Consider the following 18,046-nt stretch of genomic DNA (forward strand, 5'->3'; position numbering starts at 1 on the left):
TAGCTGAAAATCTTTACATGAAGCAAACCCAGCAGTAATGTCTTTCTACAAGGTTTTAACTGGCTTGCAGCTTCGGGCGGGTGCTGGGACGCACGAAAGACACAGAGGACCGGGCTGCCAGTGGAACAGGAGGAAGCTCTGGGTGGAAAGCCCAGTGGACAGAAGGGAGGCCCAGAGGGGAAGCTCCGGCTGTATCACTGCAGTACTGGGGGGCTCAGGAGGGCTCTCGGGCAGCAAAGGAAAGGAAACCGTACCCCCACCAGCCCTGCAACTGCGCCTCCCTTTCCGATCTCCCAGCAGGAGCTAGCCCTGACCATGAGCCTCCAGGCTCAGGGGCACCTGCCACCTGTGGGAGGAGTCAGGCCCTCGCCCTTCTCCCACCTCTTCAGGTAACTCCAGCTCACCTGTTGTCACTCCTCACGGGAGCTGCTCTTCCCTGGTAAAAAAGGCATTTCTGGAACTTCAGTTTGGATACTTTTTAGTTGAAGTCTACTAGCTAAGAAATACCTTCTTCTAACAACCTTATACCCAGAGGAACAAACAGATTAAAAAGGAGTCTCCAGTTGTCTCAGATTCTTTCCTAAATACCCCAAGTACACAAAGAAAAATCCCAAAGTTCAGGGGACAACACGAGTAGCTCAGAGGGCAGGAGGGAGCAGGGAGCTAAATAGGCTTCCAGGACTCAAGGGGGTTTCAGTCTTTGAGAAAATGTATGATTGGTGCTTGCCCAACGTGTGTGGACACCAGGTCCTGCCACCAATACCCATGGACAATTCGGAGGAAATTTATAAAAGCAGAAAAGCACATCTGGAAAAGTCAGCAATCCTTTTACAAGACCGCTTCCTGGTGTTCAGCCTCTTCTCACCCCTGAGTTAAAGCCTACTGGCAAGCTGGGTCCTGAGCAGAGCACCCCTCTCCTTGCAGTCAAGTGCAACCCTGAGAGACAAGGCAAAGTGCGTCTGGGCGAGGTGACAGCCAAGCAGCTTTATTGCTACTCTCATTTGGAATTCAAAGGCAAGGAAGCAAGCCAGCGCCCTCCCAGCAGGCAGGCAGAGAAGGGGCTGGGTAGTCAAGGTCTAGGGTGGGGCCACTGCCTGGCCCTGGGCAAGGTCCCCAGTGAACCTGGACCCAAACTCAGACCCAGGCCTGGGGCAGAGGAGAGATGCCAGGGAGGAGAGAAGAAGCCAGGGGGCAAAGTCAAGGTGGGACCCCCGTTAGCTCCTCCTCCCTAGCCTCGGCCAGCAGTTTGGAGGAAAACCCTCAGGGTTTCTTCAGAATAGCTACCGCAGGTGCCCTCTGACCCAGGGGTCATGGGCTGCAGGGCTCAGACGTCAGAACAACGCTTGTTACTCCTGCCTTTCAGGGTGGTTCCTGTAACTCTGAGACATCTACTTCTTCCCGTGAGTTTAGTGAAAAGTAAATAAAGTTAAGTTCAGAAGAAATACTTTAAAAAGTATAAGGCATAAAAAGTGTATTTCTTTTCTGGTTCGTTTCATCTCTTAGCAGTCTCTAAAGGAACACACCAAATGAAAAAGCCAGAAAAATCAACGCCTTTCACAGATTTTGACAGAAAAGCAGTTTAGGAGTAAAGCAGAAACACCATTTGGTGTACTGGATCCACCACCGCACTGTGCCCAGATACACCATTTACCCTCATCACACCACAAAGTACGTAACAGGAAAAGGGAGAAACAAGCCCACAGATCTGAACCGAATTCCTAGGGCAGCTGGTGAGCAGGAACCTCCACAGGCTGGGAGAGAACAGTCAACTGAGACGGGAGGGCCCAGGGCAGGGCCGCTGACACCAGTCCTCGGCCCTCACCTGGCCGGTGGGGCCTCAGGGGCAGGCACACAGCGACAAATAGCTGTACCGCCTACAATTTAAGAGATTCGTTTATTCTGAAAGAAAATACTTGAAAAGTGAAAGATAGTTGAAAGTCAGGTCTAACAGTGGCTTTCTGGATTTGTCCAAAAGAGAAAAAAATGTATAAATTCCTGCTCTTGCCTGGGTCACAAAAACAAAATGGTGAAAGAGAGAAAAGAGTATTTGAAAAAAATACCAACAAGAGTAACACAGGTTGAGCTATTAGGAATTTCAAAAGGATACCCAAAAGGTTTTATTCTGGGGTATCCCTGATTTCAATGAAATCAATACCCACAAATTACCCTTTTCAATACCAAAATAGTTTTGAGTTCCAAATTGAACCAACTGCTTCTGAAATTTAGAAACCCAAGGAGAAACAGGATCTCCCAAATCTGTCTACAGAAGGTAGGAGGACAAGAACGTTGCCTTTTACAGCTACACAGAAAAGTGACAAATCTTGGGAGTCTGTCAGACATACAAAATTCCTCTCGTTCAATGGAAAGTAAAAACATTTAAAAGAGTAAATATAAGAGGACTTTAAAGTCAAAAAAGAAAATCAATTTGGCGAGTGTTTTTTAAAAGAACGCGTGGGTATGGATTGAAAAAATGCCTCATCTTCATTCAGTGCTTCCGTCTCCCAAGTCAGACATGTGATCAGAACTGGGCTCACGCAAAAACAAAACCACCAAAACCAACAGAAACCAGAAACCCCTCAAAGCATATACAGATATACAGCTACGCACGGGTACGCTATAGGCGTTTATATATACACGTGCATGTGTCTGTATGGAGCTCCGATGTGTGCATCAAAGCTCTAACCAGCCAGCTGTGAAGGGAAGGGTCAAATTCAGCAGAGACAGTCTGCGAGCAGCGCACTGACTGGTAGCCTTGTGAGCACGCTGCCTGTGCCCCTCCGTCCGGCCCCCACCCCACCCCAAGCGGTTCAGGTGGCACCGTGCTGGACTCAATTTACGTTACAACCTCTGCAGGAGTTAAAAGGTCAAGAAAACTATTACTCTAAAATATTACTTTACCCATTCAAAGAAACTTATGACGAAACCAGTGCTTTCTGATTTAGTGATATAATCGAGAAAGGGAAATACAATCCCGCAAGGAGGGGGAAGGCGACCGCCTCAGACCCCACTACACGTGCTTCACAGGGTCTTGAATACATGCAGCAGAACTAAACAGTCACAACAGTCTTCCTTCTTCCAACAGCTTCACAGAGAAACTGAAGACAAGATACCGTGTGAAGCTAAGGCTATGGGAACTGACTTTTTGGAGTTTACTGCCCACTTGTGGTAACGATTCCCAGCAGCAACAATCAATCAGCTTATACCTTATCCTGAAGAATCAGGGTTGATTTGCCAAATCCCCTGGAAAGCAGAGCTCCAGCATGTAGGGGTTTGATTTTATGCTTTGAGGGTATGAGAATAAGACAGAAACGCCCTCCAAAATACTGCAATTCTGTAAAACATGGCTGATACCCAGGTTGTTGAACAGTCCAGGATTTTATTAAAGGAGCACTGTGTATTTTATTCTCAAAACGCATTTCCTTTTTTTTAATTTTTTTTTTTTTTTGCAGTACGCGGGCCTCTCACTGCTGTGGCCTCTCCCGTTGCGGAGCACAGGCTCCGGACGCGCAGGCTCAGCGGCCATGGCTCACAGGCCCAGCCGCTCCGCAGCATGTGGGATCTTCCCGGACCGGGGCACGAACCCGTGTCCCCTGCATCGGCAGGCGGACTCTCAACCAGTGCGCCACCAGGGAAGCCCTGCACTTCCTTTTTTAAAAACTCTTGCCTGCTCTTTTAAAACTAATAAACCTTAACATCTCTCTTTAAAGAACTGCTGATCTGTGAATCACTACCTTGTACATCTGGAACATATAATATTGTACATCAACTATACCTCAATTAAAAAAAAAAAGAAAAGAAAACCAATTACAAAGAGAGAGAAAAAAGAACTGTTAATCTGTCAGAATGAAACTCTCCATCAGGGCTTGGAGAAGAGCAGAAGCTCTGGGCCCCTGCCTTCCTATCACGAAGTCAGTCAACCACCCCAAGGGGCTGAAATCTTGGTCAACCTGCTCACTGCCCCAGATGATGACCAACGTGGCCCTGCACCCCCAGCTGCTTCCTGCTCCCCGCTCCCCTGTTGCATGCGGGTGTCTTCAGGGCTCAGCCCAGGCCGTCTCTCTTTTCACTGCGTACTCTTCATCCGGGGCCTCACGCCCTCCTGGCCGTGCGGCTGTCCTTTACTATCCACTAGTCTGTTCCCCTAACCTCTCCACTAGATGCCTCAAACGCACTGCAAAGCCTAACGCATGCGAAACGAGCTCCTGACTTCTGAGCTCCCCGCTGATCCCAGCCCTCCTCTGGTGTCCCCATTCAGTGGCGGCCCGGCCCTGGGAACCCAAAGGCACAAGCCCGAAGCCCAGGGTTCTCTCCGACACACCGGCCTCCCCCTCAGCCATCAAACCCCATGGCTTTAGCATTTCCCGTGACCAAGTCCACCTGCGAGCTCCTCTGCACACATGCTGCAGGGCCCTAGGCGCCTCTCAGTGTTAGACACCCCACCCCATCTCAGCTCACCGCGATCTGACATCTTCCGCCTTCACCGGCTCACCGAACTTCTTGCCCTGTCACAAGGGCAGCTTTTGGTGAACATCAAGTGGCCCGCCCCAGCCAGTGGCTCTGCTGGAAGCTGCGCCCCGAGGCTCCTGGAGAGCCCGGCAGCAGCGCTCCGGCCCTTCCTCCCCGCTCCTCCTCTCCAGGGACTTCCTCCAAGTAATACGTTTACGGACTCTCACGGTGTCACCAAGAAACCTGCACTTCCAGCCTCATCGTTCCCTCCAGCGTTCCATGGTCCACCCTGGGCCCCTAACCACCCCTTCCCTCCTCCCATCTCACTCCTCACCCTGCCGGCTCTTCCTCAGTTGGCGCCACCATCGACCCCACCAACCAGGCTACACATCCGAGCGCCATTCTCGACTTCTTCCTCTGCTCTCACTCCACTGGGACTAACTTCCCGTCCTTTGTCCTTTTTTGCTGAGACTGCTTCTAGCGAAGGTCCTCACCCTCACTCATCTATTCCTCCACATTCTCAGCAAGTATCTACAGAACCCCTGCCACATACTAGCCGCTTCAGCTCTTATGAAGGTCATGTGTTGGTGGTGGTGAACTGTGACACACTAACAGGCATCAGTGACATAGAACGGTGTGCTGAAGGCAACGAAGGAATCGTTTAGGGACCACGTGAACATGAAGGGGTGGCACGACATCCTGCTTGTCGGGATGGTGTCCCCACTCCCAGGAGTTGGCCTCAGGAGCGCTGCACGCAGACCCAGCTCCTGAGAGCCCAGAGTCAGGGTAGGAGTGGTGAGTCTTTCAGCTGTGCTCACTCTACACAGGCAACTGGAGAGTTGCCGATGGGTGTGAAGAGGGAGCCAGGGACAAAGAGAGATGATCCTGCCTGAAGTGTGGGTTTCAAAAAGCAGCCGGTATCTAGACAGAATTCAGGCTGTGCAGGACCACTTCTGGGGGTGACGGGCCATTAACCTATGACCCGCACAGAAGGTGCAGATGTACCTTCTTTAGAACTCTCTAGCCTCTTAGGGCACCAGATTTTTGCTCCCTTGGAAAGAATTTTTAAAATCTGCACCCCCTCGCCCATTATAAAGTTGACATCTAAAGTTGTTTATAGGATTAAGTACTTGAAGAGGATGTAATTACAGACATATACTGCATTTGCGTCTGCGTTTTAAATAGATTTGGTCAAAGCTCTGGACCTGCAGATTTAGCTCATTTGACTAACCCTAATGGGAAATATCCACAATTAGTCGTCACTGTCAAACCTATTTGCCAAATTCCACTTACTTTCTGCAAGAAGTCCCATACCACTTCCACGTTATTTAGTTCACTCCCCAGCAATCACAGGAAACCAACTAACCCCCGAATTCTAACTCAGGAGGGCACCGGACTTCATCCGATGGAGTAAAGGGCTGCCCCTCAATTTCCTTCCTGAAGGGTTCCAAAATCTTTTAACTTTACTCTCCAGAAACGGGAAAACGAGACCCTGATCTGAAGGAATCTGCACTCTTCTCCAGCAGACGGACAGTAATAACCAAATAAACGCGCAAATGACTTTCTGCGTCTCCGCGACCACCAGGTCCCGGCCGCAGCATCTCGGGGCCCTTGTCGCACAGGCCTGCAGTCCCCGCCCAACCCGAGCGCGGCTTAGGGATCACGGGCTGTAAAGACCACCAGGCCTGGGACTGCAGGGATCACGGGCGGGAAAAACCACTAGGCCCCGCGCCGCAGGGACCACAGGCGGAAAAGGCCCCCGGGTCCCCGGAAGGTTCCCCGAAGGCAGGCCCGTCCGGGTTGACTCAGGCGGCAGCGAGCGGGTGCGCGCTCCCCGCCGCGGTCGCGTGCCCGGGAACCTGCCCCAACCGTCGGAACCGAGAGCTCCCGCCGGCCGAGTTCGGGAGGCTCCTCCCGGGCCTGCGCGAAGGCGAGCACCGGGTTGGCAAGGACCCCGCCTCTGGGCTGCGCGGAGCACCGGCGCCTGTCCCCCCCTTCCCGCCCCATGCCCTCGGGCTCACACAAACGACTGGAGGGACGCTGGGACCTTAGCCTCCGACTCAGTCCAGATGTCGCCGTCCCGGCTCGAAGTTCCCCCACAACGACGCCTCCACGGCCGCCATCTTATCCAGAGGCGGCCACCGCCTTTTGACTCTCGCGCCAATCCGTAGAGCCAGGGCGCCGTGAGAGGAGTTCTGCGCAAGGACGGAAGCGGGAGTCCCGCGCTTCCGGGCGGCCGCCGCGACCCGCACCCTCGCGAGAGCCCTTGATTGGCTGTCGGCTTGCAATCTCGCGATTTCGCGGGAAGTGGCTGAGGGGGCGGCCGCCGGTGCGTCTGCCCTCCCGTTCCCCGCCTCCGCCGCGGCCCCCGCCTCTGCCTCCCCCTCCCCGGCGCCGCCGCCGCCCCTTTCCCGCCCGGGCCGGCACCCCGAGCGGCCGCGGAGACCGCGCAGCGCGGCAGGCGGGATCCTCACGGTAAGATGGCCGCGGCGGGCCCAGGCGGTCGGGCGGAGCGTCCCCGCGAGAGCGCGGCGAAGCGGGGCGGGGAGGCGGAGGGTCAGGCAGGGGCCGGGGCCAGGGAGGGGTCGAGGCGGCCCGGGAAGGGGACGGGCCAGGCCGCGGGGGTGCGCCGACTGGCCGACCGCGCCGGGGGGCCTTCCGGGGTTGGGGGTCCGAGCAGGTGTCATCGGGCCGCGTTGTCCGGGGAGGCGGCGCCCTCGGGGTTTGCAGGTCCAAATGTCCCCTTCTCCTAAGGCGACGGAGCCCGAGCGCCGAGACTCGGTGTTTGTTGTTGACGAAGCGCGTTTCGAGGGAGGTCTGCACATTCCGAGGCGGCGCCTACTAGGAGGTGATAGTTCTCGACACGTCGCACAGGTGTCTCTGCGACGGGAACCGTTTCCACCCGGAACCGCGTCCGAGCAGAGGCTGAGCTGCAGAGGCCGGACGTTGCTCTTGCGAGCAAGTGTTCCTCGCCGTCCGCAATGGGATGTTAAATTATGTCTGTGGGATTTTTAACTGCTGAGTTCTTCCTGCACAAAACAGAATGAGACAGTTCTCCAAAGTTGTTACTTTTTCAAACGTCGCTCTGTCGTCCAGGACTGAGAATTTGATCTGAGTGAGTTACACCACTGGCGCGTAGCTTGGAGAGATGGGTCCTTGGGTGAGGGACAGCACATCTTGATTGTCCTAGGACAAGTGTTCTTCTGCGGATTAGAGTTGGGCATGGCATCCCCCCACGGACCGAGAACTTTGTCTTGTACCCCTTTGCTTCCCCACCTACACTCTCTCCCTGGGCGATCTTTGGCGAACTCTTGGCTTTCAGTCATTTTGTGGCGGATGTTTCCCTAATTGTTTCCAGCGCTGAGCTCAGGACCTGTAATCCAGGTGCCTGCTTGACTTCTCCAGCTGTGGGTCTGATAGCCCAAACTTGCCCGGCTCCTCAGACCTGTTCCTCTCCTCATTTGTGGCTCCATCCTGCAAGGTCTCAAGCTTCAAACCCCACCATGGTCCCTGAGTCTTCCGTTCTTTTATCCTTCCACGCTGGGTCCAGCAGCAAGGCGCCCTGGCTCCGTGCACAGAGTCTTGATGGGCTGTGCTCTGTGGCTCTTCTGCTGCCGTCCTCTCTTGTTTGGGTGGCTCCTCACTGGTATTCCTGCTCAGCTCTCACCACCCCACGGTCATCCCATGTCCACTGGGCACCAGAGCTGTCTTTTAATTTTTTTTAATTGGTTTGGCATGTGCTTTGCTATGTATAAAGTAATATCCACAACGTCTATGTCAGTTACAAAGGATAAAACTGACGTGGACGGTGGTGGGCTCACCACCCATCGCGAGAGCCCAGCTGGTGCTCCCAGGGCCCCCTTTCCTTGGTAACCATCTCCTGAGTTTCATGTCTCGTGCCCTTACTTAAAACAGTGGCAAAACGGTTTTGCTACGAACGTATGAGTGTATTTACTGCTAAGCAAGCATTGTACAGCTTGTCTTGCTTTTGTTCTTTACAAACCGCCGCACTGGGGTCTCCGCTGTGACTTGCTCTCTTCGTCCAGCTGGTTTCTAAGTCCCCCATGTGGTCACATTCATTTATTTTACTTGCTTTAGTAAATCCTTTTTCGTGGATACAGTCACAGTCCCTTCTCAGTAGTTCTAAAATCCACATAACTCTGAAAACCAAAAGTTTTTGGTTTTCTTTTTAATCTATTAGATGGCAAAACCTCACCTGCCAAAGGCTGTTTAGTAGCTTCTGTTCCACTTGGTATGAGGCCTCATACGTTTCACTGAAGAAATCATATCTGCTTGTGGGGTGCTGCCCCACACCACAGAGGGGATGGCGTACGATACGTGGTCAAATGTGCAGATAGTCTTTGTGCAGCCTGGACAGTTCTGAAGTCCGAAACCCACCTGCCCCAAGGTTTTGGTCCTATGGGACTGTGGTCCTGTGAACCACAGTCCATTTGTCTGTGCTGCTGTTGGCTGAACATCCGGGTGATGGCTTCCATGTTGTCGCCATCCCGAGCAGTGTCTCTGTGGACAGGCTCGTCTGTGTCTGGGTCTCAGTCTCCAGGAGTAGAAGAGCCGGCTGTGAGGGGCACATGTGCGCAGCCTTGCAAAGCGATGCCAAGTGTTTTTGCTGTGCGGTCCGTTCTGACCGCAGGGTAAAGGGGTTCAGGAGAACTCCACGTCTTTGTGAACACTTGGTGTTGTCAGACCGCTTCATTTTTCTCAGTCTGAAGGGGGTGTGATGTGGGCTTCTCTGGAGAACACACATCGCAGCACGTGATTCTTCAGCCTGTACCTCTCGTGGCTGCCCTTCGTGCTTAGAGGGGAGTCCATCTAGATCCCCCTTGTCCTGTAGGGCCTTGATCGGACTCCAGCCGACCCTTGACCTCCTGGTCCTAAGACCCTTGGCTCTTCCTCTCGTTCATCCTACCTTCCAAACACCCCAACCTTCTCTTTGGTCCCTGAATCTGTGTTTGAGTCTCAGGCCCTTTGCATGTGCTGTTTTCCACATTTTAAGTATCTTCCCACTCCCCCTTTTACTTCCTGCTCTGTCGCCGTGTTTATGTCTGAAGTGATCGCAATTGTCATAGAATTCTTCACCGATTCTTAAAATATTACCTTTTTTCCCTGTAGAAATAAATCAGAATGAGTTATACAGAAAAACCCGATGAAATCACAAAGGATGAGTGGATGGAAAAGCTCAATAACTTACACGTCCAGCGAGCAGACATGAACCGTCTCATCATGAACTACTTGGTCACAGGTAAGGGGTGTGACGAGGGTGCTGCCCCTTGGACATCCTTATCCCTTTCTGTGCACACAGTCAGGACTTACTGAAGTTTTGTGGTGCACTTGTGTTCAGGCGTCATGAAAATGCAGTGTTCTTTTGATAAACTTGTAGTTACGGATTTAAAGAGATATCCTCTTCCGGAGATGAGATCATGATTCCGGGTCTCTGAGACCTAAGGAAAAAACCTGTTTCTTGGCCTTTGACGTTTTTGCAATTGATCAGCATAATTAAGAAAGTGCTGAAGTACGTTTAAAACCCAAGTAATTAACCTCTTCTGGCCAGTCTGGTAGATGATACTGGACTGTTTCTAGAAGATGCGTCCAACTCAAGAAAGGGGGAAGGGCATATGGAAGGAAACGCACATGCTCTGCGGCTAACACTCAGTCCTCCTTGACACTGGGAAGCAAAAGGGTAACTCTGTACGTGGTGAGAAAACCCACATGTTTCCAGAAAGTCAGTCTCCTTCCTGTGAGTTCCCAGTGGCCACCACCCCTCCCATCAGTCTCTGATGTTGAAGAGAATTGTAAACTCACTAAGAGTGGGAGTAGCCAGGGCCTTGCAGGCTGAGAGGGCCTTGCTTCCCCTGGAGCAGGTTGGCAGCTTCTCTGCACTGGGCCTGGACCGCAGCCCTCCACCGGCACCCGTCCTCACCTGGCTGGGAGGTTAGAGCGTTTGGGGTGTGGGGGGAAGGAAATGAAGTCCTACGTCTGCATTTCTGGGACATAACTGATAAGTCACAAAGGTATTAAACCCAGATCCCCAAGAAAGTGCGGTTATAGCAGAGGCTTTTTATTCAAGGCGGTGGGCTTTCTGGAGACAAAAGGGCTTTGCGTTGATGTCTTGCTGACCTTCCGAGCAGTGAGGATGGTTTTCATTTCCAGAGGGCTTTAAGGAAGCAGCAGAGAAGTTTCGGATGGAATCTGGGATCGAACCTAGTGTTGATCTAGAAACGCTCGACGAGCGAATCAAAATCCGGGAGATGATACTGGAAGGCCAGATTCCCGAGGCCATCGCACTGGTCAACAGCCTCCACCCGGAGCTTCTGGACACAAACCGCTATCTTTACTTCCACCTACAAGTGAGTCTGGTTTACGGATGCTTGACAAATTAAGGTTCTTTATGGGATTCAGAAGTAACGAGGCTAATTCGCCTTAATAGAACGTTGCTTTAATTGACGTGGGGAAGGGGTTAGAGTTAGCTGCTCTTCTGTGTATCTCAGAAGCTGTTTCTTGCTTTAAAAATGCAAATGTAATAACTCGGAGTTGCTAGACAACTCTGTCCTTTGAGAGGCCCTTTCCATGAGAAGCAGGCGCGACCGCGGGGGTGTCACTGGCCGAGTGGCCAGGCGCCTGGCGCTCACCCCGTCTGCCTGGGCCCCGACCAGCAACAGCACCTGATCGAGCTGATCCGCCAGCGGGAGACGGAGGCGGCGCTGGAGTTCGCACAGACCCAGCTGGCCGAGCAGGGCGAGGAGAGCCGGGAGTGCCTGACCGAGATGGAACGCACGCTGGCCCTGTTGGCCTTCGACAACCCCGAGGACTCGCCCTTCGGAGACCTGCTCAACATGATGCAGAGGCAGAAGGTGGGCGCCAGGCGGGTAGGGGGCTTCCGTCTGCATCCTCCACAGACGTTCACAGGATTTCCAAAGAAACGGGGCGGTGGGTGGGTGGTGTCGAACGGGACGGCGTTTCTGGCCGGGACGCTGCTGGGAGGGCCTCGGCTGTTCCCTAGCTGACACTTCCACTGTGTCACACCGGGAGCCCAGGGCATCGCAGCTGTTACAAAGCAGGCAAGCCTCTTCGCCCATTTTTCTTGTTTATCTGAGCCTTCTTCCTGTATAGCTGGAGACTCGTAGGAGAGGGGTTTCAAGTACCTTTTGATTAAAAGCCCACACTTGATTTGGGCACTTTTGCGCGCCCTGTCGCAGCCTCTGTGTCCCCGCCGGCATGGTGGCTTCCCCGCCACCCTCCGCTCCCCTGGAACGAGGGTGTCCTTGGGGTCCACCTCAGGTGTCGTCCTGGGGCTCGTTAGGCTGGAACCGGTCCCACCCCTACCCTGGTCTGCCCTCTCTGCCAGGCCCCTCGTGCCCAGCTTCTGGCATGTCACTGCCGTCCAGGCCGGATGTGATATCTGCTGACCACACTGCGAGCTCCTCTGGACAAGTAGTGTGCTTTACATCCTCTGGAGTGCCTGACGGTCACAGGCTTTATGTTTGTTAAATAAGTAACCAGCTTCTCACATAAAATTGGTTTCTAGGACGCACGAAATGCATCTTGTGATGGACCCCTTTTGCGGGCGCTCTGCATGTGTGGTGGTGTTTATTGGCTGCCTTTATTTTCTAGGTGTGGAGTGAAGTGAACCAAGCTGTCCTGGATTATGAAAATCGTGAGTCAACACCCAAGCTGGCAAAGTTACTGAAACTACTCCTTTGGGCTCAGAATGAGCTGGACCAGAAGAAAGTCAAATATCCCAAAATGACAGACCTCAGCAAAGGCGTGATCGAGGAGCCCAAGTAGAGTCTGGGCAGGGGCCCCATTTCACCGCCGGGCCGGCAGAGCACCGTCTGGGACTGAAGATTTTTACGGCAGCAGAGAACTCTTTCCTCCCCCCTTTTACTTTTTTTTTTTTGACCCAGAATCTTTTCAGAAGGGAAAAGTAGCCCTTTTAAGTGCTGGAGAACGTGCGGTGAAAGACACCGTCTCCTCCGGAAGGCTGGTGAGGACCACAGCATGGCCTGACCTCCGTGCTCTGGGCGTCTCGGCTCCCAAGGCGCCGCATCTTAGGGACACTGGTCCACCCCGCGGCCGCCGCCCGGAGCACCGGGGCAGCACTGATGGCCGTCTTGCTCTCTGTTTGTGTCTGGACAGACAGCGCATCCTCATCTTCCCACATCTCGGCTGGCCTTCGTGTAGAAGTATTTCCTTCCCCCCTTGGTTTTTGGTTTGTTTTTGTTTTTTCATAGGAAAGACTATATAAATTTGTAAATCCCAATTCAAAGACTTCTTTCGTGTGCGGGTCCTGAGTTTGATTTTTTTCCCTTTTGGTCGGGGTTGTGTGGCTTTGGGCAAGATAAGTGCGTGCGTGCGTGTGTATATGAGGGGCGGGCTGTGTGTTTTTTAAATTTTTAAATATATATTTTGGTGCTGTACGTGGTGAGAGACTCTTTCCTAGTGGATCAATGAACCATCTCTCCTGGGCAGTTATGTTAAAAATAAAGGTTTCTCTTTAATTTCAAGAATGACCAAAATGGTCTCTCAAAAGTTTTCGTCACCTCCAGCACACCTTTTGCTTCTGGGGCTGGCTTCCCCACGTGACGGCAGTGACACCGTCTAGTATCTGCAGCTGGAGAGACGGGTGACTGCGCCGCGGCGTGTGCCGTACTTCAGCATCCCTCACGCTGTCAGCCAGCGCTGTGCCTGTCCTGCTTCTGTGCCCTCATATCTGTCCCCTGCCCGGCACCCAGTGCGGTCGGTGATACCCAGATGCAGGCTCGGGTGTTGGGCTTTGTGGCAGGTGGCCTGGGGCGCCGGTGCTGGAAGGGGTTCTGTGGATTGTTGCAGAGCTGCCGGCCCCTGGGCGAGGTGGTGGAGGTGGAGGTGGACGGGGCCCCAGCACGCGGAGCTCTTGGGGCTGGGGGCTCCTGTGCACCCTCTGGTGGGAGCGCCCACGTGGCTGAGACTCAGTTCTCCCTCGTCTGAGCCCTTGTGCAGGGTGGGCTGTGCTGGCCTCCGGGCTCGACGGAGAGAAATGCCATCAGCAGCCGAATCTGGGGAGCCCGTGGGCCTGGATGCATAGTGAAGCAGGTCCTCGGGGAGATCGGGGCTCTGCCTCCGACCCCCCGAGTGTTTGTCCTGAAGCATCTGTGGCACCAGCTCTTCCCTCCACTTACCACTCGCTTTCGACCTGCACTTGAGTCTGCGGGGTCACTGGTCTTCAGTGGGTACAGCTTCAGGCAGGATTTTCCTTCCCCAGGTGGTTGTGTAATTCAGTCACGGGCGCAAAGGCAAATAGACCACTCAGGCCCTAGACTGGCCCTTCATGCTGCCCTTTGGACCTTGTGAGGGTTGGGGGGGTGGGGTGTCCTTTCCTTACCCCCAGAAGTGATGAGTTTCACCTCTCTCGGTCGTCAGCCTCAGGTGTGACCTTTCTGTAGGATCATTTCCTCTGAGGTTTGAGGATAAAAATAAGTTAGGGAGAAAGGGGGTTTTAATCTTCAGGTAATTAAGACTTAATACAGCAGAAGCTGGAAGAAAAATATTAGGGCAGTAGACATAAAACTACATTTTTTCAAAAGCATCCTTTATTATTAGTGTATATAAGATTGTTTATGTGCATAATTAATATATAATCGATTTGAAATATTTTTCAAAGGAGAGGGTTTGAGATGTACAGTAATGGGCAAGAATCATCCATAAACTGTCAGGACTTGAATGGGGTTTGTCACGTGCATGAAATGTTAAATGCTTATGAGAAGTGTTGCTATTTTATTCCCCAGTTCACCAGTGAGTGACTTGATCGGCCAGTGCTAAAACCCGTGTGAGCTGGGTGCTGGCCAGACTCGGAGAATTCAGATGTTACTCTTCAGCTCTTTACCTTTGTTTAAGGGGTCTAGTTCCTTCCCCATGGGCTGGAAATCTTCAAGGGGGTGGCTTTGCAGACGCCTCTGTTTCCTCTTTTTTGCAGCCTCTCTTTTTGCAGCGAGCAGGCGACCTTAAGCCATTTCAAGATAACGAGCGTCAAGTGTGCTGACTCTGCTTCGTCTCATTTGGATCTCGCTGTTGTGTTTGTCAAAATGTAATGTTCTACCAGGGTAGTTTCTTTCTTCTTTCACACTTTCTGGTGGAAAGTGCCTTGAAATGAATAAAATGTGCGAATATTCTGGTGCTCTGTGTTCCTGGTGTTGTGAAGTCACGTGAGCAATGACCCCTAGTCGGGATTCTTCCGAAGCACAGGGATTATCGCAAAGCAAATGAGAGCTAACGTATTTTGCCATTTGAATTAAGTTTTCCAGTTTCTAGAAAAGGCAGCTGTTGGTTGGGACTGGTCCTGGCGTGGACTGAGATGCCAGGAGCAAGCCTGGGGGTCGCAGGGCTGGCTCTGCCGTCCAGCCAGGATGCCCTCTGAAGACAGACATGCAGAGGAAACGTGTGGAGGGGCAGCTTTTCTCACGCAGTGTGACGTCTACTTTCCCACTTCTCTCTGCTGTTAGTTTAGGGGACCGTGGCAGAACCAGGAGTTTCGGAGAGAATCGTACACATTCTGTGTTAAAAGACACTGCCGGGGCTTCCCTGGTGGCGCAGTGGTTGAGAGTCCGCCTGCCGATGCAGGGGACACGGGTTCGTGCCCCGGTCCGGGAAGATCCCACATGCCGCGGAGCGGCTGGGCCTGTGAGCCATGGCCGCTGAGCCTGCGCGTCCGGAGCCTGTGCTCCGCAACGGGAGAGGCCACAACAGTGAGAGGCCCGCGTACCGCAAAAAAAAAAAAAAAAGACACTGCCGTCCTCCGGATAACGGGGCAGGACTCCTCTCTGGGTGACTGTTGCCAAGTCTCGGTCTGAACAGAAGACCTGATTAAAGGCATCAGGTGCGGTGACTGCAGGCTGGGCTGCCCGTCCCCAGCCCCTGGACACCAAGCGTGTTGTTCTGACGATGGGTGTGTTTCCATTTCAGAAATAGTACCTGCTCTTTCGGGTTTACAGTCAGTTGTACTGTTGGCAGCAGTCGTGTGAGAGCCTGTGTAAAACAGTCACCCGCTAGCACTTGGTGCCCCTCTGATTCTGTCGTTCCAGGCGATTCCTGGGGCGCATGCGTGCAGCCCTCACAACATCTTCTGAAAAACGCAGAATAGGTTGCCTTTGCTGCCTGTTCTTAATTTCATAGTAAAAGTTTGCACATTTTTCTCAGAGTGTTCGTCTGAAAGCTCTTCCCCACCGCACCCCCCACCGACAACATTCTAATAAGAACAGAGTTCCGTGCCACACTAACACGTTTGTACGTAGACCTGGAAGCGTGGCGGAACTTTGGTTGCCGTGCGTCCGTGCTTTGCTGTGGCTGCATCCCCACCCTGAAGCCTGCCGTCTGCTCTTCTGCACTGGCACCTCGTTTCAGTTTTGTGAAGGAGATGGAGCTAGTCGGGCTCCATGCCCACCGTATGACTTTCAGCTGAATTGGAACATTCTAAGTAATTTTTTTGTGACATATGAAATTTCCAAACCTTCAAAGAAGAAGGGCTGCTCCAACAAGCCCGGGGCCGCCGCCGTGGTGCCCGTGCTGGCGTCCAGTGGGGCGGGTTCCCGAGCACCCTCTGTGGAAGGCCAGTGCGGGACCCTGGACGCAGCTGGAGGGCGATGGGCGGGGTGCAGAGTGCAGCCCCGTGCCGGGCAATGCACAGCGGTGCCGGCGCTGGTGGTGATGGGGACAGGAAAGGAGGGGCCTCCCCCATCGCTGACCCACGGCAGGGACCTCTCCCACCTCACAGGCGCAGCCAGGTGGCCCTTGCCGATGCCCCCAAGCCCTTGGTTTTGTGCTCACCTCCCGCAGGGTGCTCGGTAGGGGCTGGTCCTGGCACGGGGCCTGCCCACCCTGGAGGCTGTGCCTCAACGCTGAGATGCCGTCAAGGCTCTCCCTTCCTTGTGGTGGTTTACTTACGTAGATGTCGGGCACGGGGTTCGAGTGGGCCTTTGGCACGAGTCGCTGGGGCGGGTGGAGTGTGCTGAGTGGCTTCGTCTTTGCAGGATGCCGGCCACGGCTCCGTGGTGAGCAGACTGGCCCAGCCCCAGCTGTGGGAGGGGGGAGGAGGGGAGGGGTGGTCTGGGGCCACTGATCACGATAACCCTGCGCTGACAGCATGGAGGTGTTTCCCGTTGTGGGGATTGGGGGGTGGAGTTAGATAGGAACACGGGGCCCGGGTTGTCTGCGGTTTGGAAGCCTCCCAGCTGGAAGGCCAGGTTCACGGTCACATCCGACCGTGGCACAGAAGGAAGTCTCCCGGGCTCGTTTACCCCCAGCTCTGACCAGTGGAGCAGCGACTGGAGGTGAGCAGATTTTGCCCACGTGAAGCTTCTGAGCGGCTGCGTTCTCTCCATGTCAGATGCCCGTGGAGCAGCAGGCTCACTGCGGCACGAGGCTGAGACCCCGACGCGCCTCTGGAGCTGGGGGTGGGATGCGCCTGGCCGCTGGGACCCCAAGGCACTCTGCGTGTTTGGGCTGCACGTAAGCTTAGTCACCGGAGAGGACGGAGGGACGTCTCCTCCTCCGGTCGTGGCTCCCGCTCTCCGCAGACTCAGCCGCGGGCCCTGTCACATGAGGTTTTCTCTCCCACGGGTCGTGGTGTCTTACAGTCACACTAATTTTACCATCTGGCTTCTGCAAGTGAAGCCAGCCCAGCCGTCACGGAGGATGCCACGCCGGGGCTGGAAGGGCGGGAAGGGAGGTGGTGGGCGGTCAGCCGGAAGCCTGGAAGGCCGTCGACCACCCTGGCCAGGGTGAGGGGACGGGGCACTGGCCCCTGCTTGGCCACAGACTCGTGGGACTGATGAGTCCTTAATCTCCGGGTGTTCTGTTGTATCCTGAGCGTAAAACAGAAGTGTTGAACAGCAGTGTTTGTGAGGTTCAAGTAATGACCTCACCAGCACTGTGTCCCCACCTCCTGTCTCCCCCTCCTCAGCCCGGCTGGGCTCCCTGCGGTCCTGGAGTGGCCCTGGCCTCCGCCCGCCCCGCCCGCTCGGCCTCCTCCTTCCCTGCTCTCAGGCTTGACGCGTTGTCTTCCTGGAGCACCTCTCAGCCCGTCCCACGGCAGCAGCCACCCCTCCCTGCCCCACTTGGTCTCCTTTTGTGTTTCGTCTACACGCCTGGAACATCAGCTCCAGAAGGAGAGGGACTTTGGGCAAATGACAAATGCCCCCCACAGTGTGGCTCTAGGTCTGTACGTAAAATCATCATCAAAGAGCCCCAGGCAGTGGGTGAGGGTGAGCTGCCAGGAGCAGGGTGGGGTACTGTCGTAGCTGAGCTGAACACTTTTCCGAGTCACAGGCTCTCTGGGGGCACACACCTCTCTCCAGCCCCATCCTTCTGCCCCGTTGAGCGTCGCGTGGATGGAAGAACAGCAGTTTGTGCAGCAAGCACACATGGAGCAGGGTGGGATGTGGCCACGTTCGCCAGGCTGCCGTGTGGAGGATGGATTGAGGGGGTAGCAGGTGGAGGGGGCATTGCAGGGTGAAGAGGGGGCAGCTGGCGGAAGCAGAATCGCCCAGAAATCCACCTGCTTCCAATGTGTCCCCACCGTCACAGCGCTGGCTGTGCGCAGCACGTGGGT

The 18,046-nt window shown here is 54.2% G+C and overlaps 2 protein-coding genes across 3 annotated transcripts in view; one reads left to right on the forward strand and one right to left on the reverse strand.

Annotated features, from left to right (window-relative positions):
- DIDO1 (death inducer-obliterator 1) overlaps positions 1 to 6,586 on the reverse strand; it is a gene marked incomplete at its 3' end in the record, with an annotated part of 50,233 nt that extends 43,647 nt beyond the window's left edge. Inside the window, exon 1 of the mRNA XM_082671151.1 lies at positions 6,468 to 6,586. The remainder of the gene's footprint in view (positions 1 to 6,467) is intronic.
- Positions 6,587 to 6,746: 160 nt separating this feature from the next.
- On the forward strand, positions 6,747 to 12,735 carry GID8 (GID complex subunit 8 homolog). 2 transcript variants are annotated; one of them, XM_082670659.1, is made up of 5 exons: positions 6,747 to 6,921; positions 9,577 to 9,706; positions 10,615 to 10,811; positions 11,118 to 11,315; positions 12,076 to 12,735. In XM_082670659.1, the coding sequence occupies exons 2-5, from the start codon at positions 9,589 to 9,591 to the stop codon at positions 12,247 to 12,249; spliced, it is 687 nt and encodes a 228-aa protein (XP_082526785.1). In that variant the 5' UTR covers positions 6,747 to 6,921; positions 9,577 to 9,588; the 3' UTR covers positions 12,250 to 12,735. The 2 variants fall into 2 exon arrangements, with proteins under 2 accessions (XP_082526785.1, XP_082526786.1); XM_082670660.1 differs by lacking the exon at positions 6,747 to 6,921 and adding an exon at positions 7,481 to 7,561.
- The last annotated feature ends 5,311 nt before the right edge of the window (positions 12,736 to 18,046 follow it).

This window comes from Grampus griseus, assembly GCF_964374135.1.
Source record: "Grampus griseus genome assembly, chromosome: 14".
Lineage (NCBI taxonomy): Eukaryota > Metazoa > Chordata > Mammalia > Artiodactyla > Delphinidae > Grampus > Grampus griseus.